The sequence below is a fragment of the Microcebus murinus genome, chromosome 16, assembly GCF_040939455.1.
Source record: "Microcebus murinus isolate Inina chromosome 16, M.murinus_Inina_mat1.0, whole genome shotgun sequence".
Classification (NCBI taxonomy): Eukaryota; Metazoa; Chordata; class Mammalia; order Primates; family Cheirogaleidae; genus Microcebus; species Microcebus murinus.
Window position 1 is genome coordinate 1,784,029 of NC_134119.1, and position 25,180 is coordinate 1,809,208.

At 60.5% G+C, this 25,180-nt stretch overlaps 1 protein-coding gene across 1 annotated transcript in view; it reads right to left on the bottom strand.

Moving 5' to 3' along the window:
* The window catches only part of CDH4 (cadherin 4), a 410,136-nt gene that overhangs the window by 36,385 nt on the left and 348,571 nt on the right, over nucleotides 1–25,180 (bottom strand). The window contains exons 5-7 of the mRNA XM_020281742.2: nucleotides 24,321–24,476; nucleotides 18,866–19,010; nucleotides 2,841–3,013 (exon numbers count right to left, since the gene is read on the bottom strand). Of these exons, the coding sequence (XP_020137331.2) occupies nucleotides 2,841–3,013; nucleotides 18,866–19,010; nucleotides 24,321–24,476 (474 nt within the window). The remainder of the gene's footprint in view (nucleotides 1–2,840; nucleotides 3,014–18,865; nucleotides 19,011–24,320; nucleotides 24,477–25,180) is intronic.

Consider the following 25,180-nt stretch of genomic DNA (forward strand, 5'->3'; position numbering starts at 1 on the left):
AACGCTCAATTTACATAGCTCTGCCTAATTAGACACCGTGCCAATTATGTTTGTGGATTTTCCCTCCTAGAGACGCCTCTCCCCGCCACCCGGGGGGCTGGTGCTGACAGGAGGCGCCGAGCACTTCTCTCCCCGAAGGCGGCTTGTTGCACAAGGGCAGGGGAGAGACCAGCTTAAAGGGGAAGACAGAAAAAGGGGCCGCCCTGCTGATGCGCCCTCCTCCAGCCCGGCTGTGCGGACGCCCGGCAGGGCAAGGCGGGCCGGGCCGGTGGGGAGGGGCCAGGCCGGGGCTCCGGGGCAGTGACTCGGGCCAGCGAAGGTCCGTCGGGCCCCAGCCGGGCAGGGGCGGCGGGTCACCTGGGGTCGCCCGGCTGGTTCGCTGATGCCTGGACAGGGAGGCCCCGGAGCCATGGTCTTAAAACCCGGCGTTGTTTGAGTGTCAGTCACCGAACGTTCCCAGCCAGGGCGTCCGTGGGCGGGCCACGCTGCTTCTGCTCCAAGAGTGGTCGCCTCGAGCCTCTGCTCCCATTGTCCATTGGGAGGCTGGCGAGGGGCGCGCGGGCAGCTCGGAGCCCAGAGCGCCACCCCTCCCGGAAAACCGCGTCTCGGGAACCCCGAGCCCCTGCGTCTCTGGGCAACTTCCATTCCTTCCACCAGAACCAACCTCTAATGGCTTTTACTTATTTTATGTTATTTATTGTATTTTTAAAAATTTAAGGGGTGCAATGTTTTTTGTGACGTGGATAAAGTCGGGGTGTTCACTGTACCTGTCACTGGAACAGTGACCGTCGTTATCGACGGGCAGGTTGTCTCCCTCACCCCCGCCGCCCCCTTCCTGGTGTCCAGTGTCCACTGCTGCTCTTTGGACCATACGTGTGCCCCGTTTACTCCCATGTGTCAGCGAGCACACCCGGTGTTTGTTCCTCCGGTCCTGAGACACTCCACCCAGGATGAAGGTCTCTAGTTCCAGTTTGCTGCAAAAGACACTATTTCATTCCTTTTTATGGCTGAGTGTACTCCATGGTGTGGCGTGTACACACACACACGCACACACACACACCGGATTTTCGTTATCCACTCATCAGCTGACGGGCGCTTGGGTGGATCCCGCGTCTTCGCAATTGTGAACTGTGCGGGCGTTCAGCGCAGGAGCCATTCTTACAAGATGACTGTTCCTTTGGGCCGATGCCCAGCAGTGGGATTGCCGGATCGACTGGCAGGGCTACTTTTAGCTCTTTGCGGAATCTCCGTGCTGCTTTCCTGGGGGTTGTGCCGACTTGCATTCTCGCCAACAGTGGATAGACATTCCCTGTTCAGCACAACCTCACCAACGTCTACTGTTCTTTTCACTTTTTAATGCTGGCGGCTCTGAGGGGAGTCAGGTGGCATCTCATTGAGGTTTGATCTGCATTTCCCGGATGATTAGGGATGCTGAGCACTTGTTCAAGTTTGTTGGCCATTAGTCCGCCTTCTTTTGGGAAGAGTCTGTTCATATCTTTTGCCCACTTTTTGATGGCGTTGTTTGTTTTTTTCTTACTGATCTATCTGTTTGAGTTCTTTGTTGGTTCTGGATATCATAGTCCTTTGTCAGAAGTATGGTTTGTGAATGTTTCCTCCCGTCCTGTAGGTTGTCTATTCACTCTGTTGACTATTTCCTTTGCTGTGCAGACACTTTTTAGTTTAATTAAGTCCCATTTACTTATTTTTGTTGTTGCTATATTTGCTTTTGGGATCTTAGTCCTAAATCCTTTGCCTAGGGCAATGTCTAGAACAGTTTTTCCTACATTTTTCTTCTGGAGTTTTATAGTTTCATGCCTTATAATTAAGTCTGTAATCCATCTTGAGTTAATTTTTATATATGGCAAGAGGGAAGGCTCCACTTTCATTATTCTGCCTGTGGCTGTCCAGTTTTCCCAGCATTTACTGAACAGGGGGGCCCTTCCCCAGCGTACCATTTTGTCCGTTTTGTCAAAATCCAGTCGGTCATAGCTCTGTGGTTTCATTTCCGGGTTCTCTATTGTGCTGCGTCGGCCCACGTGTGCACCTGTCCACCAGCGCCGTGCTGTTTGGGTTACGGTGGCCTCGTAGTGTGATCTGAAGCCAGGTAATGGGACGCCTCCAGATTTGTTGTTTTTGCTTAGGGTTTCTTTGGCTACTCAGGGTCTTTTCTGGTCCCATATGAAGTTCAGGGTTATTTCTTCTAGACCCATGAAGAATGATGTTGGGATCTGGATGGGAATTGCACGGACTCTGTAAATCCGTTGGGCAGTATGGACATTTTAACAATGTCAATTCCTCCAATCCATGAGCTTGGGAACAAGCATTTTTGCGTGGGACATTCTGCAGGTGGTCCGGCAGCCAGCCGGCCTCCCCGGGGCCTGGCCAGGAGGTGGAGGTCTCTGAGTGGCCAGGGCCGTGGGCTCCCTCGGCACCCAGGCCGTCACGGAAGGGTGGCAGCAGCCTGGATGATGGTCGGCCATGAAGACGCCAGGCTCAGAGGCAGCGGCTTCCAGGCAGCTCTGAGGGCTCGGGTCCCAGGGGCCGTCAGACCACCCGGGGCCTGGAGCTCTGCTGTGGTGGGACCCCAGAACCTCGAGGCCGTCCCTGCTTTTCTGGGCGCCCCGCCCTGGGGCACACGCCAGCAGGCCCGTCTGGAGGCCGCGTGTGCTGCCAGCCCAGCGATCTCGCAGAGCAGCCGCGGCGAGCACCTGGGAACCGGCCGCGCCGAGTCCTGGTCCCTCCAGCCCGCGCAGGGGACCCACCTGGGGCGGCTCCTGATCCCGTCCCCACCCGCATCGTGGGGACAGAGACCCGGCCCCGCGCAGCCCGCCCCGCCTCACCTCCCGGTCCAGGCCAGCCGCCACCGTGACGATGTCGCCCGTCTCGCTGTTGATGGTGAACATGTTCTGGGACGGGCTCTGGGGCGTCTGGGTCACGATGCGGTACCGCACCATCCCGTTGGCCGTGGTGCTGTCGTCAGCGTCGTTGGCGGTGACCGTCATCACGTAGGTGCCTGGAACGGAGACAGCAGCTCAGACGGGAACTGCCGCCACGAGCACACCTGGGCAGGTGCCGCCCCCTCATGCAAAGGGACCCTCCCCTGGCCCACGGGTCGCTGCTGCTTTGGGGGCCCCAGGGAGCCCCGAGGGTGCTCCTCCCTGAGTGCAGGAGGTGAGGGGCCCTTGCCTCACCAGCCCTGGGACCTTGCACGGTTGTTACACTTCCGGAACATTCTGCAAACTTTCCCGCCTGGCCGACTCCCGCTCAGCCCCAGCACTATGTCCCGGACCCCTGGACTGAGCCATGGGGCCTCGAGTGCTCCCCCTTTCCAGCCTCACCCACTTGCATGTGAACAGGTGTGTGTGTTTCCTGCCTGTTTCCTCTGGGAGGTGACAGTCACCATGGGGACGGTTGTGCCCGCATCCTGGCACTCAGATGTCACTGTGAGTGTCTGTGCGCAGTGCCCGCAGATGGCCTCCGTCTCAGGGGGAGGGTCTGTGAGGCCCCGGGTACCCAGAGCAGGTGGGCTGAAGGCCCTGCCCCTCCCCCCTCCCGCCGCAGCCCTGCAGGGAAGACCCCGCCCTGGCGCCCACCTGGGTAGGAAGCAGGTGGCTCTTGGCACGTGTCGCCAGGAGTTCCTTCAGCTTTCGGCTGCTGCCGAGCAAAAAATTCTCAGAGCAGAGGTGCCTCACGGCGTCGGAAGGAGAGCGAGCGCGCAGAGGGGCGGGGCCTGCGTGGGGGGCGCAGCCCACGTGCTCGTCTCTGGAGGGGCCCAGCCCCTCCCGCCCGCTCCTCACTCCACAAATACACACTTCTGACTGAGGCGTAACTCACAGAGGCCATGAAGTCTGCCCTTCTAACGTGTTCAGTCCGGCGGTTTTTAGCAGATTTGCAAAGTTGTGCAGTTATCACCGGAACCGCATTCCAGAACATTTCCATCTCTCCAGAAAGAAGCCCGCCCCCATTAACGGTCACCCCCACCTCCCACGGCCACCGGCAGCCACTGACCGCTCCCTGTCTCCATGCACTTGCCGGTTCCGGACACGCCACGGACGGAGCCTGCGCCCTGGGCCGTCCGTGCCAGCCCAGCGGGTTCAAGGTTCGTCCCTTTCATGGCTGCATCACCCCACGGTGTGGGGACAGGTGCTCCACGGCCACGGCTGAGCCACGCTGTGACTCTGTGCTTGGACACAGCGGTGAGGGCAGGCGGGCAGACCGGCCCCGCCCCTGCGCGCCAGCGAGGGCCAACGAGGCAGCAGGAAGGGCGTCCTGAGAAGCACTTTGCAGGGAACAAAGGACGCACACGCATGTGCACACGCACACAGACAGGTGGGATGGTGGAGAAGGGGACTGCAGGAGCAGAAAGACCCCCGAGAGATGAAGGGAGTGGGCGGGAGGAGGAGGCCTGGGGCGGAGGTGCAAAGGCCCTGGGGCAGGTCAGGGCGCTGAGGGCCGAGCCACAATGGGAGGGGGAGGGGGTGGGGGGAGACGGGCTGAGTGTTCCGACTTCATTCTAGGGTTACGGGGAAGCCTGTTTTCACGGGGGCAGAGACGTGGTCAAGTTTACGTTTGTAAGACAAGCACACAGGTAGACCAGAGGCGGTCAGGAGCACCGGGCAGGGAGTGTGTGCAGCTCCAGGGTTCATTTGTTTGTTGGGCTTTGCAGAAAACTGGCTGTCATTAGACCAAGAAGATGCACCCAGGGATCATCCACCAAGAAACCTGTTCCCTCGTTCAACATGTCTTTATTAAGTGTCTTCTAGGGGAAAACTGGGAACTCGTGTTTTTTAAAAGCCCTAATAAAAAACATCACCAACTAGACCTTACTTCACGAACGGATATATTCCCAAAGAGTTGTGTGTAAACCCAAATTTTAATGAATTTAATTATCAACAAAATTTCCCTGGAGGTACCTGGTTATTTAAAAGAAATCCAGAAAGTTCTGTTTTTAGCAAATGGTGGACTACATTGTTTTAAACTAATCTTCCTCCCAAGGAAAACCAGAAAAACTGGACAAAATATAGATGAATAACATCTGTTTAAAGGCACCAGAGACCCAGCAAGGGGCAAGGATTTGTGGGACTGGTAGTGAGGACACCCAGCACCTGGGGCTGCCTGTTCTCCAAGGCATTTGCAGATTCCAAACTGCCCGTGCACAGGCTGAAGATCCACACAGAACTTTCGATGGACTTACAGGAAGGGAAATAAAAAACTGAGCTCAGGGTTTGCCAAAGAGGAGGAGCTGTGGTAAGCCCCACAGTCTTTGGGTTAAACCTGGAAGGCCAGCGCCCTGGCGGTGAGGGTGATCTGGAAGGAAACAGCCTTGCAGAAGCTCAGCTCTAACGAAGGAGACGTGGGTTCAGGGATCTGACACGATCACTGTCCCCCCTCACTCCCCAGGAGCAGAGACGAACCCTCCACGGAGACAGATAACACCACACCTGGCCTCAAATTATTTCTACAATTTTTCACACGCAACGTGTGGCATTTAATGAAGCACGCAAGAAGACAAAATCTGACCGAAAACAGCAGACACTAAACAGACCCAGAGGAGATTCCGATAATGGAGTCATCAGATGCAGATTTAAAAATCGAAACCACCTTAGCTTAACATGTTCAGGGAATTAAAAAGTGAAGACAGAAGAGTTTGTCACAGAACTAGAAATCATTTTTAAAAATAGAATGGGAAAACTCTACTTTAAAAAGCTGAAATTGAGAACTTACATGAGTTTCATAGTAGATTAAATGCAGCTAAAGAGAGAATTAATTAATTGGAAGTTACTTTAAAAGAAAATATCCACACCCGAGCAATACAGGACAGTGCACAAAAACACATGCGACTTTAACATGCCTATCATACGTCCCAAAGGGCCAACGAGAAAGAAACGGCAGAAGCAACATTTGAAGAGACAATGACTGAACAATTTCCACAACCAATAAAGGATATTAAACCACAGATTCAAGAAGCACTGTAAACCCTACCACGATAAATCAAGGAAAACCATAGCCAGTCCCATCATAGTAATACTGCTAAAAGCCAAAGCCAAAGATAAAAATTTTTAAACAACTGGGGATTTTAAAAAGGGCATAAAGCTTTTATCGGGCACTGGTAAGACTTACAGCTGACTTCTCATCGAAATGATGGGAGCTGGAAAGCAATGGAGTGAAAAGAATTGATGGACACCCTGAAATTATTTATTCAGGGAAAAATGAAATCTGTCTAAAATAAAAGTGAAATCAACACATATTTAGAGAAAATGAAAAAAATCTATCACCTGGAGACCCACCTAAATAAATACTAAGGGTATTTTTCAGGCAGAAGGACAATGAGCCTAGAGGATGGCTCAGAAGTGTAGAAAGGTGCGAGGAATGGTGTACATGTGTGTAGTTACTATAAATACATAATATGTACATGCAATGTTCATATAAAGCACACATATAGTGGGACAGCCACAAGGCTCTGACTAGTGAGGCTAGTTTGAGCTACCATTTCAGGGCAGAAAGTGCCGAGACACCCAAAAAACTACCGGGCTCTTTTGCTGGGACCAGTGGTTATCTTGGCACCTGCCTTGTCTGTCTACCTGGTGACAGCTTTGGTGTCCTGTAGCGGCCGTTCACTAACTGTGATACTGGAATCTCGCCCAGTGGGGAATTATAACATCACTGACATACGGGGGGGGGGGGTGTGGTGGTGACAGCTGTGACGATGGCCCTGCACCTGCAAGACAGGTATAAGAACTTCACACAACTCACGGGGAGAGATTTAAAGCCACACCACAGGGTGGCGGATGTGGACTCTACTACTGTGTTTCCCTGAAAATAAGACAGGGTCTTATATTTATTTTTCCTCAAGAAGACACCCTAGGGCTTATTTTCAGGGGATGTGTTATTATTTTTAAGTATAGTACAATCATCTACATTTATTCAAATATAGTTAAATCATCTTCTTCTGGAACATCATCATAACTCTCCAAACCCTGAATTCCATCATGAATTTCTTGCGACTCTATTTCCTTTAGAACCACTGGCCCCGATCTCTCATGTCCAGCAATAGAGCTCTCACGGGGCAGATGAGAAGGGCTGCTCGTCTTTACCACTCCGAGACGACATGCACGGGTTGTGCAGATGCGCTGCGCAGCCACGCCCGTCACTAGGGCTTATTTTCAGGGCAGGGCTTCTATTGCGCAAATGCTTAGAAATCCTGCTGGGGCTCATTTTATGGGTAGGTCTTATTTTCGGGGAAACACAGTGGTAAGAAGCTCCCGTGGAAGGAGTCCCTGAGCCCCCGGGGCAGGTGCGCTGGGAAGTAACTGCGAGTAACCTCATCCCATGCGACAGGGGACGCGTCCGCATCATTCTCTGGTCTCGCAGCCCCTCTCGGTTTGAGGGTTGAGGGCGGTTTTTCTCTACTGTCCTGGGGTTTTCCCAAAGTACCACGTGGTGCTTATACAGCTCTGCTATGTCCTGTCTGCCCCCCTACGCACCCCAGGGCAGCCCTCGGGGAGGAGGACGAAGCCCTGTCTGCGGCAGGGGCTGTTTCCCGGCCCGTGGCGGGTTTGGGAGCCGAGGCGTCTGTACTTCTCTCTCCGCCCGCCACGTCCCCGCACACAGTGGAGCTGGCCCCCCGAGTCCCCACCCGGCACCGTGCGCGGCACGGAGGTGCGCCCTGCCCGCCCTGCTGCCGCCCTCAGCACACCTGCCCTGTTAGATGCCGCCCCGAGGCACGGCCAGCCGTCTCCCCTCCAATCCCCCCAGGTCCTGCCCACGGCCGATGGCGGTAAGATGTCCCCGGGACCAAATTCTGTCCTTCCCGCAGCGTCCCTGCGTCCCTGTCCCCAGATGCCTGCCCGGGAAGGTCCTGGAGTGGATGGACCAGAAGTCCTGGGCGGTGAGCAGGTGGCCCGGGCCCAGACCCCACAGTCCCCCAGCGTGGGGACGCCGCGGGCGTGACTTGAGGGGCTGGTCCGTTCTGCGGCTCACGCTCCTTCACGGAGCTCTAACCGGCACGGATCGGGGCTGCGAGTCTCCGCTGGCTTTTTGGTTGAAACCAAGCGCAACCTCAATGCGACAGGTGCACCAACACCCCTGTCTTCGTCGTGTGCTTCCCGCAGCAGCTGCAGAGGTAGCATGTCTTCCGCGCGGAGAAAGGGCTGGGCGCTCCGCGACGGCCCGAGCCGTCGTGTCATCGGCGCTGGGCCACCTGGGCAGGCCGCGTGCAGGGCTCTCACCGCATTGGCTGCTCCTTAACCCAGGGCGGTGACGGCTTTTGACCCAGGGCCACGCAGCGCCCAGGGCGAGGGGTGGGGTGGGGCAGGGTTTAGTGAGCACGGGAAGCCGCCACCACAAGTAGGCTCAATTTTATCCTATGTTTTTGGACAGGAAGTCCCCGGCTTCCAACCCAGCGCCCTGGCTCCCTGACTGGCAGACCAGGAAATGGAGTTTCAGGAAGGGTCAGCGGGACTTTAAAATCCCAGGCTCAGAGAATGTTCTGGAGACAGGGTGTGTGCACATGCCTGCGCCGGGACTGTCGCGTCCGTCCGTCTCCCTGATGGCTTCCCTCTCTCCGCTCCCTGAGGACGGACATCGTCCCCAGAACCTGCCCCCGCCTTTCCTGGGGAAGGGTGACGGTGGCCCCTCCTCGGGGGGGTAGCTGGGATCCCCCTCGCTGGCCACGAGAACCGCCCGGTGCTTTCCGGCAAATTACAAAACGTGCTAAATCCGAGCGTCCGCCTTCTTCTGCTAAGCTCGGGAATCTGCTTTTGGAAAGCAAATGATACACTTTTGATAATTCTTTCTGGTGGCGAAGACAAAACACACGGTAACCGGCACCTGTTCACCGGGAAACCCCAAAGGCACAAAGCGGAGAGGAACCCCACGACGCCAGCCCCGCAGCCTCCCGCCACGGCCCGACCCGCGGCTTCACGCAGATGGGCTCCTGCTCCTGCTCCTCCTTTTAAAACCAACTTTATTATTGATCAAAGAAATGAAGGAAGTCACTTTCCACACGCCACGTGAGCAAACACTTTTTAAAAATAATGATGGTTCCTAACGGCGACGACACACGGCGAACTGGCACTCCCCACAGTGCCCGGGAGGGGGGACGGCCTCAGTTTCCCTCGGCAGCGCGGTGGCAGGCACACCCACGCCGTGCGGGGTCAGTCAGCAGACCCACCGCTGGGGATTCGCGCTGAGGCTTGTGCGCTGGGCTCAGCCCGACCGCCCGCGCTGCCGTGGCTCCCGGGGGCAGAGGGGGCTCCGCACACGTGTGTGCTGAAGGCCTGCCGTGCGCCAGACCACCCAGCACTGCGTGCACGCCAGTGGCCACGCAGACGGACGAGCCCTGACGGGAGGGTGGGGTTAGAGGGCAGGCGGCCGTGGGGACAGAAACCTGCTGTCCTGCCTGTCGGTGACGGTGTTGGGCTGCACCGGGGCTGTGGCTCTGCCAGATGTTACTGGACATAAAATGAGCGACGACCAGCCCCAATATGTGAAGACAGAGCCATAACTCACAGCTATAGCAACCAGCCAGAAAACCAACCATGGTCTACACTAACCGGCCCCGGAGCCAGCCCATGTCCACACTAACCAGCTCACGTCTACACTAGCCAGCCTGGGAGCCAGCCCATGTCTACACTAACCAACTCATGTCTACACTAGCCAGCCAGGGAGCTAGACCATGTGTACACTAACCAGCTCACGTCTACACTAGCCAGCCTGGGAGCCAGCCCTTGTCTACACTAACCAGCTCACGTCTACACTAGCCAGCCCGGGAGCCAGCCCTTGTCTATACTAACCAGCTCACGTCTACACTAGCCAGCCAGGGAGCCAGACCATGTGTACACTAACCAGCTCATGTCTACACTCCCCAGCTCATGTCTACACTAATCAGCTCATGTCTGCACTAGCCAGCCCGAGAGCCAGACCATGTGTACACTAACTAGCTCATGTCTACACTAACCAGCCAGGGAGCCATACCATGTGTACACTAACCAGCTCATGTCTACACTAGCCAGCCAGGGAGCCAGACCATGTGTACACTAACCAGCTCATGTCTACACTCCCCAGCCCATGTCTACACTAACCAGCTCAGGGAGCCAGCCCATGTGTACACTAACCAGCCCATGTGTATACTAACCAGCCCATGTCTACACTAACCAGCCCATGTCTACACTAGCCAATCCAGGGAGCCAGCCCATGTATGACTACACTAGCCAGCCCAGGGAGCCAGCCCATATATGACTACACTAGCCAGCCCAGGGAGCCAGCCCATGTCTACACTAGCCAGCTCCTGTGTACACTAACCAGCCCATGTCTACACTAGCCAGCCCAGGGAGCCAGCCCATGTCTACACTAGCCAGCCCAGGGAGCCAGCCCATGTCTACACTAGCCAGCCCAGGGAGCCAACGGCTATCTGAAGTCTTGTTGTGTGAAGTCGTCCATGGTGGCTAGCTACAGCCGGGTGACAACAGGCCCCCTTGGCAAGTTCAGGCTGTAACCCCTGCTCCAAGCGGCCTAAGGCACCAGGCCTGACTCCTCCCAGCGCTTCCCACGTTCTGTGTCCACTTCCAACTAGGGACCGGCCGTCCCAGCCCGCGCTCCCCCAGCCATCTCCAGCAGCCGCCCCCAGGTCTCTGAGCAGCCCGTGCCCCCAGCCATCTCCAGCAGCCGCCCCCAGGTCTCTGAGCAGCCCGCGCCCCCAGCCATCTCCAGCAGCCGCCCCCAGGTCTCTGAGCAGCCCGCGCCCCCAGCCATCTCCAGCAGCCGCCCCCAGGCCTCTGAGCAGCCCGCGCCCCCAGCCATCTCCAGCAACCGCCCCCAGGTCTCTGAGCAGCCCGCGCCCCCAGCCATCTCCAGCCCGCCCCCAGGTCTCTGAGCAGCCGGCCCCAAAGCACCCGCCTCAGCCCAGCAGTGCCGGAGACCCCGCGGCCGCGGGTGCTGAGCACGGCGTGGCGGCCGCTCCCATCTGGCTGGTCGTTGCTGTCCCTGCTGCCGCTGGGGACGGGGTCAGGCGGGGCTCTGTCTTTGTGAGCAACTGCACGCGAGTCTGCAATGACCTCGGAGTGAGGCCCACTGTGTGCCGATGCTCACACGCGGTGCCGCCATCACGGGCATCATCCGTGAGCGAGTGACCTTCAGTGCCCAAAACGGGCTGTTTCTTGGCTGGGCAACCTGGGCGCATCCTGCTTGGTGTGGTTTAAAGCCATTACCGTTGCAGAGGGCTTGTAACGACCTTGGGGCTCCCCGCGGTATTCGGCGCAGCAGAAGCCAAGCGCGTTCCTGGGCTGTGCTCGGCGCGCCTGCCCCCTGGAACACGCGATGCGTGCAGAGACGGCAACGCCGCCCCCTGGAACACGCGACGCTTGCAGAGATAGCAATGCCATCCTCTGGAACAGGCGACGCGTGCAGAGACAGCAATGCCGCCCCCTGGAACAGGCGACGCGTGCAGAGATAGCAACGCCATCCTCTGGAACAGGCGACGCGTGCAGAGACAGCAATGCCATCCTCTGGAACACGCGACGCTTGCAGAGATAGCCATGCCATCCTCTGGAACACACGACGCGTGCAGAGACAGCAACGCCATCCTCTGGAACACGCGACACGTGCAGAGACAGCAACGCCATCCTCTGGAACACGTGACACGTGCAGAGACAGCAACGCTGCCCCCTGGAACACGCGACGCGTGCAGAGACAGCAATGCCATCCTCTGGAACACGCGACACGTGCAGAGACAGCAAGGCCGCCCCCTGGAACACACGACATGTGCAGACACAGCAACGCCGCCCCCTGGAACAGGCGACGCGTGCAGAGACAGCAACGCCCGCCCCCTGGAACACGCGATGCGTGCAGAGACAGCAACGCCATCCTCTGGAACACGCGACGCGTGCAGAGACGGCAACGCCGCCCCCTGGAACACGTGATGCGTGCAGAGATAGCAATGCCATCCTCTGGAACACGCGACGGGTGCAGAGACGGCAACGCCGCCCCCTGGAACACGCGACGGGTGCAGAGACAGCAAGGCCGCCCCCTGGAACACGCGACGCGTGCAGAGATAGCAACGCCATCCTCTGGAACAGGCGACGCGTGCAGAGACAGCAACACCGCCCCCTGGAACACGCGACGCGTGCAGAGACAGCAAGGCCGCCCCCTGGAACACACGACATGTGCAGACACAGCAACGCCGCCCCCTGGAACAGGCGACGCTTGCAGAGACAGCAACGCCCGCCCCCTGGAACACGCGACACGTGCAGACACAGCAACGCCACCCCCTGGAACACGCGACGCGTGCAGAGACAGCAAGGCCGCCCCCTGGAACACGCGACGCGTGCAGAGATGGCAACGCCGCCGTCGGGAACCGTCTCTGAGCGCGGAGCGGCCTGGCAGCTTCGTTTTTCCCTTTGTGATTTTCTGCATCTTCCAGTTTTCCCTCCCAGAGTGAGTGCCACTTGGTTATCGGAAAATAAGACGCGACTTTAGAAGGGAAAAGAAGGAAGCGAGCCAAAGAAAGAAGGCAAGTCAGGAAAACGGGACGGGCTCTTTACAAATCTTAGCTGCAATCGCAATTTGGTTTTTCTCAGAAAAGATAAATTCTGAACCCCGGCCAGGTCCGTGGTCACCACTGAGGATCACAGGAGAGTCACGTGAGGCGCAGGGTCTCCATGGAGACGCCCTGGGGTGGACAGGAGGTCCCCAGCCCAGGGGCTGAGGGCGCTGAGCAACCTGGGTTTTCTCCCTAAGAGCCGCGTGGGGCTGGGGAGGGAGGGCAGGACCGTTTGGGAGCCCGGAGAGCTACCCTGGGTGGGGGCAGCCTCTGTCCCCTTCTGGAAGATTCTAAGCCCCACTGGCCCTGGTGCCGTCCACCCTGCAGGCACCTGGGGATGCCCGCTGACTGGATGCACTGGCTCCCCAGGTGGCGCCTGCTTTTGCCGGATCCGAGGGGCCATCCCTGCCACCCGAGTGTCCCGGCTCTCGGCTCCCTCCCGGCGCACCAGGGCACGACCCCGATGAGCCCCTCCTCGGCCTGCCGGTCCCTTTCTCCCCCCACCCTGCTGGGGCCACATTTGCCACCTCCCGTCCTGCTGCCCTGGGTCTCCGGTGGGGGGACCCAGCCTGGCGGGGGTCCAGGGGGGCCCACAGGACTCCCAGGGGGCAGGCCACAGCCGAGGGCCACGGCGTCCCTCGCACGCAGCGCTGGCCGGGTGGGTGGCCGCCCAGCCCCCGTCCCGTTGGCTCACGGCTTCCCCGAGTGCAGTGAGGGCTGGGGGGGGGGGCGCAAAGCTGCTGGCGGGGGCAGAGGCAGGGTCGGGGTGCAGGGAGAGGCCCTTGCAGGAGTCGGGGTGAGGGCACAGGCTGTGACTCTGGGGGATCCGAGCCGTGGCGGGAAGGACGTGGGCAGCCGAGCCTGGCTTGTGCCCTGCGCCGCGGGGCGCTCACACTCACGACGTCTGTGCCGACCTGGGGCGCAAGGTCGAGTCCCCGACCCCGGGGCTTGGAGAGCAGGAGGGAAACTGTCTTCCCAGGGCTTTCTCCGCAGGCCCCTCCGGCCTCTTTCTCCCCGCTAGAAAGACCCGAACTCTTCCTCGCGAGCCAAGCCGCGCGTCGGATCCAGCGGAGGGTAAAGGTCGCCGACGGCCCCAGCAGCCGCACGGACAGGTAAGGGCCGGCGTGGGGACGGCAGGCCCGGCCCCTCCCCGGAACCCGAGTGCCAACGCTGCCGTGCGCCTTAAAGGATTAATTTCACAAGCCTTAAATTGCAGTTTAATTTGAAAACTAATTCAGCCCCATAATTGGCTTTCTGCTCAAATCACTGAGCCTAAAGATTTAAATTCTTAATATTCATACGACTCTCTAGTATCTGGTGCCATCTGCGCATTAATCTCGGGGGGGCAGGGGGGGCTTCCACCGGCGCGGAATAAAATAAATAAATAAAGGGGCCCGCTAATAGAATAATCTATTTAAGCAAAGGCTGCGCTGTATAGATGGAGGCTTCTTTGACTTCATCTGCAGCATGTAGGATTTTCTGCTCTTTCATATTTCAGGCTGACATTAATTTCAAAATTTACAATACAGGCGGCCGCACGGTTACGAGGGGCTAGGGCGAGCGGCGAGCTCCACGCAGAGCCCTTCTCGGGTAGAGAACCGTCAGTGCCAAGGCGTCTTTCTTTGGGCAGCTGGAGAAATGCTCCCGCCGGGGCACGGAACGGCCACTCCAAGCCCCAGCAGGAGCGAGGAGGAGGGGGGTGGGCGGAGGCCGGGTGGGGAGGACAGTCCGGCCATCTGGGTACCGCCCTGGGGCGAGGTCCCGAGCCCGGTGAGTTGGTATGGGAGGCTCCCAGGGACAGTCGCGGGAGGCGGTGAGGGGCAGTGAGCGATTCGGGGGCTCGGCAGGGTGGGTGCGTGGCGGGCTGTGGCCGTCCACCACCCCGAGCGGCCCCCGGCCTCCCTCTGCAGCTGTGTGGACCCCACCTGCCGGCCCGGGGCCCCCGGGAGGCCCTCACTGACCCGACTGCCTGGCAGAACTAATCCCGGGACACGGGCGGGGCGCCGCTGACCCTCTCCAAGCCGCCGTCTGGCCAGGCCGAGGCTGGGCCTTCCCTGAAGCCCACCGTTGCCGGCACCCGGACGGCTCTCTGCCCGGGGGAGCCGGCGGCTCCGTGGTGGAGCCAGGCAGCACACTGACCACATGTGTCACCGCGTGCCAAGGGGCAGTCCCAGGGCGCAGAGGGCCCGCTCGAGAGAGTGGCGGGGAGTCTTTGCCGAGGGAGGGGAAGGAGCCAGCCCCTCGAGGACAGGGGAGGGGGTTCAGGCTGAGGCACAGCACGTGCAAAGGCCCAGGGGCCTGGGATGTTTGCTTCTCCCCCCCGGTGTGTGGCGTTTGTTGGCCGTGCACAGTACACACATTCTGGGTCGCTTGACAACACATGCTACATGCTGCCCTTCTCCCCGCTCCTTCTTCTGGCCCAGTGGTGATGGTGTACGTGATGCTTGGGGGTGCAGCAGCCACTTTGCGACCACATGGTGAGAAATGGGGGGCGTCGGAGGTAGCCCTGATGGCTTTGGCCTCTCACCCCAGCCTCTACCGGTTCCAACTGCTGTGGTCGGGACTCCGTGACTTTCTGGACCCTGAGATGCATTCCTGACATGCAGAGCGGAAAGGGCAGGCGGCTTCGCAGGGCGGTGGGAGGCGAGCTCAGGGCCTGCGCGCCTGGGAGATGGCACCCTCACCTGCTGGCGGCTGCCGCCCTTCCTCACCTGCTCCTGCCTTTGCTCCTCGCGTGTCAGGTGGGGAAGGAGAGCGGCTGGCACCTAGCGGCAGCCTCCGAGCCCGCCTCGGGGACCCGGCAGCGCAGAGCACGGCGGAGTCGAGCACCGCGGGCAAGATTCCGGAAAAGACCATGGCGGGCAAGATTCCGGAAAAGGCCACGGCGGGCAAGATTCCGGAAAAGACCACCGCGGGCAAGATTCCGGAAAAGACCATGGCGGGCAAGATTCTGGAAAACGCCGCCTCGGCCGAGGATGCTGCCGCACCCGAAGCTGCCATCCTCTCTGGGCTTTTTGGCTCCGCTAGCCTCAGCACCCCCTTTCTCTGCGGCCTGCTCACCCCGGGGTCTGACGGGGAGGCGGTGGGTGCCCCCGAGCCCGTCCACCCCCCCCCCCCAGAGCCGTCGCTGGGCCGGGGCAGAACGTGGGCGACCGAAGGTCCCCGTAGGGTCCTGGGCCCTGAGCCTGCTGGCCCGAGTCCCCTCGAACCCCAAACCCTCACAGGCTCTCAGCCGAGTCAGCACTTGATCTCTCCCGTCTGTTTCCCGTTGGACGTGCATCCGGAACCCTCCGCCGGCCTCCCCTCTGCAGAGCAGTGACTGGTTTCTGGCCGTGGCTTTTCCTTTTCCCACAAGGACCCCACGGACAGGAGCGCAGGGCAGGCGTGGGGGCCCACGGCAGCGACACGCAGGCCGGGCTGGCACAGCCGGCGCCGAACCCGCTCCGTGCTCAGGAGGGAAGGGGAGGGAAGGGGAGGGAAGGGGAGGCCCAGAGACGCTCATGTCCGAACCGGAGAAACCAGCTGCACATTTGGGACGACCTTTGCTGTGGATTGTTTAGGAAATAAGACTTGGGAGGTTCGATTTGTGCCAGAAAGGGGGAAAGCCCAGATGCCTGTGAATAGCGCCCCGGTCTCCGCCAAGACAGGCCTCGCCCCGCCACGCCCCGCGCCTCCTGGGAGGGCTCAGCCGCCCCGCGCCTGCCGCTGGCTGCTTGCAGCTGATCTGCCCGCCCGCCGCTGGCCTCTCTAGGGACCGCAGGGACTGGCAGCCCCAGGTTCTGGCAGAAATAACGTCATGGCATCCATCCCCCCAGTGCCGCGGGACTCTCGCTTCTCGCGATGCTGAACCACAGTCCATCGTCAGAGACGCGCGTCGCCCTGTTGCAATGGCAGCCCTGAAACCACCACGGCAACCCCCGGAGACCACGACGGCGGCCCCCGGAGACCACCATGGCAACCCCCGGAGACCACTACTGCAGCCCCCCAGCACCACGATGGCAGCCACCCCCCGGCCTCGGGAATGATGGCGGATCTCTGGCTTGCTGCCCCGGAGCCAGGTGCAGCCCAGCCCTCCGCGAGGCCCCGCTGGGCAGGAGGCTCCCGCCCGGCCCTGGCTCTGACCTCCATGCAGAAACAGCCTCCAGTTGCTGAGCGCCATGGCCACCCAGAGGCCGAGCCCTCCCGGCCTGGGCCGGTCAGAGAGCCAGGGCTGGGTCTCGGCTACAAGACGGGACACCCGGGCACCGGTGGCGTTCAGATTGCTGGGAGCACTCCTGAGTGTCGGCAAGTCCCAGGTGGTGCTGGGACAAGCTCAGAAAGTTTGTCGTCTGCCTGGACTTCACGCCACTCTGCATTTTCGTGGCTCTGTCTCGTGGCCCCCAAGGGGGTCCCCTCAGTGACCTCGTCTCGCCCCGCCCAACCCAGGCTGGCAAAGGCTTGTCCCAGGAGGACCCGTGCCCACCGCCTCGAGGGAGACAGCACAGCGGGGGCTCTCGTCCCAAACCAGTCACGGGGCCCTGCAGGGCCTGGGCTGCAGCAGTGGTGCTGGGTGTGGGCGCCGGGCTCCCCCCAACATATGCTCACCCCAACACCCACCAGCCTGCTCCTGGCTCCCCTGCCACACCCTGCAAACGTTCCAACCCACACGCACCCCCATCTGCATGCTCCCCCCAACACCCCACCAGCATTCGCCCGGGCTCCCCTGCCACACCCTGCAAATGCTCCCACCTGCAGGCACCCCCCCACCCTTCCCCCAACATCCTGCCCGCAAGCACCCGGCTCCCCACACTCCCCCACCCCCTGCACACACACCCTCCTGCTCCCCACACACCCCCTGCACACACATGCACACCCGCTCCCCACACTCCCCCACCCCCTGCACACACACCCTCCCGCTCCCCACACACCCCCTGCACACACATGCACACCTGCTCCCCACACTCCCCCACCCCCTGCACACACACACACCCGCTCCCCACACACCCCCTGCACACACACACATGCACACCCGCTCCCCACACACCCCCTGCACACACATGCACACCCGCTCCCCACACTCCCCCACCCCCTGCACACACACACATGCACACCTGATCCCCACACTCCCCCACCCCCTGCACACACACACATGCACACCTGATCCCCACACTCCCCCACCCCCTACACACACACACCCACTCCCCACATGCCCCCACCCCCTGCACACACACACACCCGCTCCCCACACACACCCTGCACACACACATGCACACCCGCTCCCCACACTCCCCCATCCCCTGCACACACACACACCCGCTCCCCACACACACCCTGCACACACACACACCCGCTCCCCACACTCCCCCATCCCCTGCACACACACACACCCGCTCCCCACACACACCCTGCACACACACACACACCCAATCCCCACACTCCCCCATCCCCTGCACACACCCCCCCACTCCCCACATGCCCCCACCCCCTGCACATACACACACACCCGCTCCCCACACACCCCCTGCACACACACACACACCTACACTTGCCTCCCCCCCCCGCACATGCACCCACTGGCACACGCCCCCAGGCACACGCCCAGAGGGCTCCGGGCAGCTCGCGGCCCCTTCTCAGGACTGGAGTCCCCTCGCTGAGGAAGGGGAGGGGGATGCCCGCTTCTTGGTGGTTATGGGAGGCAGAGTCACAAGACGCGGCCCTCCGCTAACACGGGCACTTGGCGCACGGTAAGGCAGTGGCTGTCATTTGTGCAAGGCTGGAGTCCATGGGAGGACGGGCTCTGGGGTTAGCTCCGAGGGGAACAGAGGCCTTGGCCACCCGGACCGGCCTCCTGGGCGGGGCGCTGGCCCTCTTTCGCTTCCTCCTGTGCTGGGAACCAGCCCCAGGTGTAGCCCCTGAGGCCTCATCTCTGACCTAACTCCCGCCCCAGGACCTTGGCACGTGCTCTCTCCTCCCCCAGGCTCCCTGCGGGACGTGAGCTGACCCCAGCCCCTCTGGGTGCGTTCCTTCTCACGCTTCAGCTCCCAGAGAGGGGTGTCCCTGGGGCACAGCCGGCCCGGGACTCTCCTTCAGAGCCCACCGTCCCTGCGACTGCTTCGTTTGCGAGTACCGTGTTGCCTTTGTCCGCTCTGGACCCTGAGGGCCGTGAGGACGGGCCCCGTAAACACCTGCTACCCTGTGTGTCATGCGTTTGCAGGCCAGCCCCACGGGGCCACCCGGTAGTGGGGCTGAGTGGCCTCCCCGGCCGTCCCCAGGCCCCGCCTGCCCCGCCCCCGCAGAGCCCGGGGCCCCGGACGCGACGGGCAGGGCGCTCCCCGGGCGCAGGCTCACCTGGCTTGGAGCCCTCGTCCACGGAGCCGTTGTAGACCTGGTTGAGGAACTCGGGCCGGTTGTCGTTCATGTCGATGACGTAGATGTACAGGTCGATGGGGTTCTCCACCTTGTTCCCGTTCATGTCCACCGCGTGGGCACGCAGCTGCGGGCGGCACAGCCAGTCAGGGCCCAGCGCCCCCCTGGGGACACCCCTGCCTCGCCCCCCGGACCTCCGGGGCCCGCTGGGAGGGTCCCTGTGCCACGGACCGCTCCGTCAAGCGTCCGGATTTGATGGGGCAGGTGCCGCCCTGGAAGGGAGCTCAGGACCTCCCCCAGCAGCCGCAGGAAGGCCGTCTGTGCGCGGGGGCGGGGGGGGGGCGGCGGAGGGGCTCAAACTGCTGCTACCGAGAGGTCGACCCCAGGGGAGACCCGGGAGGAGACCCGGGGGGTGGGGAGAAGCGGGAGCCTGGGCTGGGAGCAGGGCTGTCCTGGGTGAGGTGCAGGCCGCGTGCCCTGCCACGTTAGCTCCTGGGCTGGCCCACGGGGCATGGGTGGTCAGAGAGGGACGGCCCGGGGGGTGGGGGGGCCAAGAAGCCCCTCCTGCCCCTGCCCCTGCCCGGGGAGGGGCTGCAGGGGTTTTAGAGGCAGCTGTCTTCAAGGGAAAAAGGAAGGTTGGTTCCCTGAACTTGTCCGGAAGGCTCCAGAGGGGCTGCCCAGACTCACCCCTGCGTTTGGGGTTTGTTCTTTCACCGGCACTCATTCGTTCACTCACTGAACGCAGTGCCCGGCCCTGGCCGGACCCTAGACCCCTGTCCACCCAGAGGACGGCGGACACCAAGGAGGAGAAGTGACTCAGCAGTGGGGTGTGGTGGCTGCAGCCGCCGGTGGGGAGGGGGGCGGTGTCAGCAGAGACCCCGAGAACAGGACAGGGAAGAGGACACGCAGCGGTGGCCCCGCCGGCAGGAGAGGGGGCTGGTGTGGGGCTGCCGGGGCCTGGGGGTGTCAGGGCGGAGGACCGACACTTGGGGCACGCACGGAGTTTGCCCAAGGCCTCTCCCCGCCAACGCTGTGACTGTCACACCACCATGTCCCCAGCTTGCATCTCTGCCAGATACGCGCCACCCTCGAAGCTGCACACATCAGAGCTCAAATCTCTGTGCACGGTGGCACCAAGTCAAGGGCACCCAGCAGGAGCCCCTGCCATGGCTGCTGCCCAGACCCCCGGGATCCAGGAGCCCCGCCCTCCCGGCCTGCGCGGGGGAGACCCGGAGCTCCCTGTGCCGGCGCCCACGCCAGCGTTCTGTTGGTCCCGACATGTGGCTTTTACCCTTTTTTGTTTTATTTTGTTTTATTTTATTTTATTTTATTTTATATTATTTTATTTTATTTATTTTTTTGAGACAGTCTCACTCTGTTGCCCAGGCTAGAGTGAGTGCCGTGGCATCAGCCTAGCTCACAGCAACCTCAAACTCCTGGGCTCAAGCAATCCTACTGCCCCAGCCTCCGAGTAGCTGGGAATACAGGCATGCGCCACCATGCCCAGCTAATTTTTTCTGTATATATTAGTTGGCCAATTAATTTATTTCTGTTTTTAGTGGAGACGGGGTCTCGCTCTTGCTCAGGGTGGTTTTGAACTCCTGACCTCGAGCAATCTGCCCACCTCAGCCTCCCAGAGTGCTAGGGTTGCAGGGGTGAGCCACCGCGCCCGGCCCATTTTACGCTTTAAACTGTGTGTTTAGGGACAGGCCTGAGGTAAGTGGATGGATGGATGGATGGATGGATGCATAAGTAAGTGGATGGATGAATAGATAAGTGGATGGATGGATGGATTAGTGAATAGATGGATAAGTGGATGGGTGGATGGGCAAGGGGATGGATGGTTGGATGGATGGATGGAAGAATTAATGGATGGATAAGAGGATGGATGGATAAGTGAATGGATGGATAAGTGGATGGATGGATAAGTGAATGGATGGAGGGATGAGTAGATGGATAGATGGATGGATAAATGTATGTATGTATGTATCTATGGATGGTTGAGTGGTTGGGTGAATGGATGGATGGATGAGTGGCTGGGTGGAGGGATGGATAGATGGATAAGTGTATGTATGTATGTATGTATCTATGGATGGTTGAGTGGTTGGGTAGATGGATGGATGGATAAGTGGATGAATGTATGGATGTATGGACAAGTGGATGGATGGATGGATGGATAAGTGGATGAATAGATGGATGGATAAGTGGATGGATGGATGGATAAATGGATGAATAGATGGATGGACAAGTGGATGGATGAATAAGTGAATGGATGGAGGGATGAGTAGATGGATAGATGGATGGATAAGTGTATGTATGTATGTATCTATGGATGGTTGAGTGGTTGGGTGAATGGATGGATGGATGAGTGGCTGGGTGGATGGATGGATGGATGGATGGATAAGTGGATGTATGTATGTATGTATGTATGTATGTATGTATCTATGGATGGTTGAGTGGTTGGGTGGATGGATGGATGGATAAGTGAATGGATGGAGGGATGGATGGATGGTTGAGTGGCTGGGTGGATGGATGGATGGATAAGTGAATGGATGGAGGGATGAGTGGATGGATAAGTGTATGTATGTATGTATGCATCTATGGATGGTTGAGTGGTTGGGTGGATGGATAGATGGATGAGTGGCTGGGTGGAGGGATGGATGGATGGATGGATCAGTGTATGTATGTATGTATGTATGTATCTATGGATGGTTGAGTGGTTGGGTGGAGGGATGGATGGATGAGTGGCTAGGTGGAGGGATGGATGGATGGATGGATCAGTGTATGTATGTATGTATCTATGGATGGTTGAGTGGCTGGGTGGAGGGATGGATGGATGGATGGATCAGTGTATGTATGTATGTATGTATGTATCTATGGATGGTTGAGTGGTTGGGTGGAGGGATGGATGGATGAGTGGCTAGGTGGAGGGATGGATGGATGGATGGATCAGTGTATGTATGTATGTATCTATGGATGGTTGAGTGGCTGGGTGGAGGGATGGATGGATGGATGGATCAGTGTATGTATGTATGTATGTATGTATCTATGGATGGTTGAGTGGTTGGGTGGAGGGATGGATGGATGAGTGGCTAGGTGGAGGGATGGATGGATGGATGGATCAGTGTATGTATGTATGTATCTATGGATGGTTGAGTGGCTGGGTGGATGGATGGATAAGTGGATGGATGGAGGGATGGATGGATGGTTGAGTGGCTGGGTGGATGGATGGATGGACAGACAGGAGATCAAGTGGGTAGACAAGGGGAAGAGTCTGGACATGTAGGCCAAGGTTTCTCTTGGCAGCGGCTGAGGTGGGAGGTCTGAGTCCAGTGAGCCGGGGAGCTGACGCCGGGCGCTGTGAGCCTGACTGACTCCACACCTGTCTCTGCTCACGGGCAGAAACCACAGGCCGCGGACGTGTAGAATCCCCTAGTCCACGTGAACAGTCCCTGTGAAGCTGTGGCCACGTGGGGCTTGGACAGCCAGTCTGAGAGAGGAAAACCTTTGTGGCTGCGAAGGGACGAGGCAGCTCCCCAGGGCCCTCGGCCCAGCCTCCTGCTTCTGTGTGCCTCGGGGAGGCACCTGGGCCAGCGGCAGGCCCGGCCTCCTGCTCCTGTGTGCCTCGGGGAGGCACCTGGGCCACCGGCAGGACCGGCCTCCTGCTCCTGTGTGCCTCGGGGAGGCACCTGGGCCACCGGCAGGACCGGCCTCCTGCTCCTGTATGCCTCGGGAGGCACCTGGGCCAGCGGCAGGCCCGGCCTCCTGCTCCTGTGTGCCTCGGGGAGGCACCTGGGCCAGCGGCAGGCCCGGCCTCCTGCTCCTGTGTGCCTCGGGAGGCACCTGGGCCAGCGGCAGGCCCGGCCTCCTCCTACCAACGCCCTCCGGTCTGCGGGTGGCCAGGGAGCACCTGAGGCCAGGCTCTGTCCTCGGGCACGCCTGATGACCCCCACCACACGGAGCCTCCCTCTAGCGAGAGGAGATGGACACAGTGAACCCCAAACGTGAGAAGCGGCAGAGTCGGTCTGCTCAGCTCTGTGGGTGAAGCCAGGTCACGTTAGATCCGTTGATATGACAGCACCAGGGCGGAAAACTAAGAACCCATCTTTGTTCCCACATTACCAGCGAAGAGCTGGAGGTTGAGACATCATGACAATCACCACCAACTCACACGGCCCCAGCCGTGTCGGGCTCCGTTCCAGTGCCGCACTCACGAGCTCGCAGGGCCAGCCACCTGACAAGGTAGCTGCCACCACCCAGGATCCACTCAGTGAGCGGGAGAGTCCCACGCCAGGAGAGGATAAGTGATTTGCCTGAGGGCTCACACCTGGGGGGCAGGGCTCACACCTGGGGAAGGGGTGGGGCTCACACCTGGGGAAGGGGGTGGGGCTCACACCTGGGGAGGGGGTGGGGCTCACACCTGGGGAGGGGGTGGGGCTCACACCTGGGGAGGGGGTGGGGCTCACACCTGGGGAGGGGGTGGGGCTCACACCTGGTGATAGGTAGAGCTCACATGTGGGGGGTGGATTTCACACCTGGGGAGAGGCGGGGTTCACACCTGGGGAGGGAGTGGGACTCACACCTGGGGAGGGGGAGGGGTTGACACCTGGGGAGGGGTGGGGTTGACACCTGGGGAGGGGCAGGGTTCACACCTGGGGAGGGGCAGGGTTCACACCTAGGGAGGGGGGTGGGACTCACACCTGGGGAGGGGCACACTGGTTTGATCCCCGCAGTCTGGCTCTGGTCTGTGCCACGCCCGGCTGGTGCAAACCGTCCTCTGCTGTGAGGGGCAGAGCCCGGGCACTGACCCTGACATCCCTGAACCACGGGGTGGGGGACGTGGACACCCAGCAGCTTCCACCGTGTCCTGGCCCCTCCCCCCAGCGGGGTCGGAGCGGCAGGGAGGAGGTGGACTGACAGCCCCTCCGGGCCGAAGCCTCCACCCTGCTCACCCGTCTCTCTTCTGGGCGCAGCCCGTGAGGGGGGCCCCGAGCGGCTCTGGACAGAGGCGTTTCCCGCTGTCAGGATGGGGCGGGGGTGGGAGACATGGCTGCAGGTGCATATTTCAGAGCGGGAGGACCGGGGGAGCGTGAGTGGCCCGCAGTGAGCAGCGCCTGCCACCTGCAGAGGCTGCCCAGGCAGGAGGCCTGGGGCCGGAGACCTTCCGGACTGAGGTCCTCCCAGGGGGACCCCGGGCCGACAGGCACCCCCTCCCCGGAATGCGGGAATGCGTTAGCAACGCAAATGTTCAGACTGGCCAGGGACCGCTGAGTTAGAACCCCTGGGGGTGGCGCGAGTGACTAGGCTTTCACCAGCCTTCTAGAAGGTTCCAAGGCCAAAGTTGGAGGCCTCCTTGTGCAGCCTAGGACCCCGAGGCCAGGCAGGCGCGCGCCTTGCCAAGGGCACCCGCCCTCCCGCCCCGGCCCTGGACACTCACGTGGTAAGAGGCCCGCTCCTCGCGGTCCATGGGCCGCGTGACGTACATCCGGCCGGACATGGAGTCGATGCTGAAGACCTCCATGGGCGGCTGGTCGGCGCCCACGCCCGTGATGCTGTACCGGATGGGGATGTCGTTGTCTTTGTCGGACCGGATCTGCAGGGAGCAAAGCGGGAGGAGGTCGGTCAGCCCGTGGCAGGGAGCAGCCTGACACCGTCCCAGCCCTCGCACTCCTCACGCGGGACCCCTGCGAGGAGGACGGCCAGCGGCCGGGGCCGGCTGAGTGCCACCACGGCAGGCCTGGGCCGCAGCTCACAGGGAGGGGCAGGCGCGGGCCGGGCGGAGCGGACCCAGGCAGGGACAAAGCAGGGAGACTGGGCGTGCGCCGGAGCTCTGACCCCAGATCTGCGCCTCGCAGAGCTCTCCCTGCGTGGGACCCACGAGGACCAGGAAAGCACCCCCTCCCCCCCGCTGCTTGGACAGGGCCACCAGAAGACGTGATTCTGTCCCCTGCGAGGTGACTCGACGTCAGGGTCTCAAGGACGGGGGGCGTCGGGGGACTCCGCCCAGAAACGCACAGCGCCCGTGCTCAGAACCCACTTAACACGGAAAGCCGTCCTTGCGGCTTCAGGGCTAAATACGAACATCACAGTACGTTTCACGGAGAAGCTGTTGTTTAGAAAACAACTTAATAACGGTCGTCGGGGCCCTAACTCCAAAGCAGGCTAGCGAAGACGGATCACTGGGGGAGAAATGGAAAGAGAACAGACACGCGTGATACCCTGCATTTCACACGGGGCGGGGGGAGGCCAGGCAAAGATATCGTTTTATTTTTGACCCGATGATTAGATTAAATATAA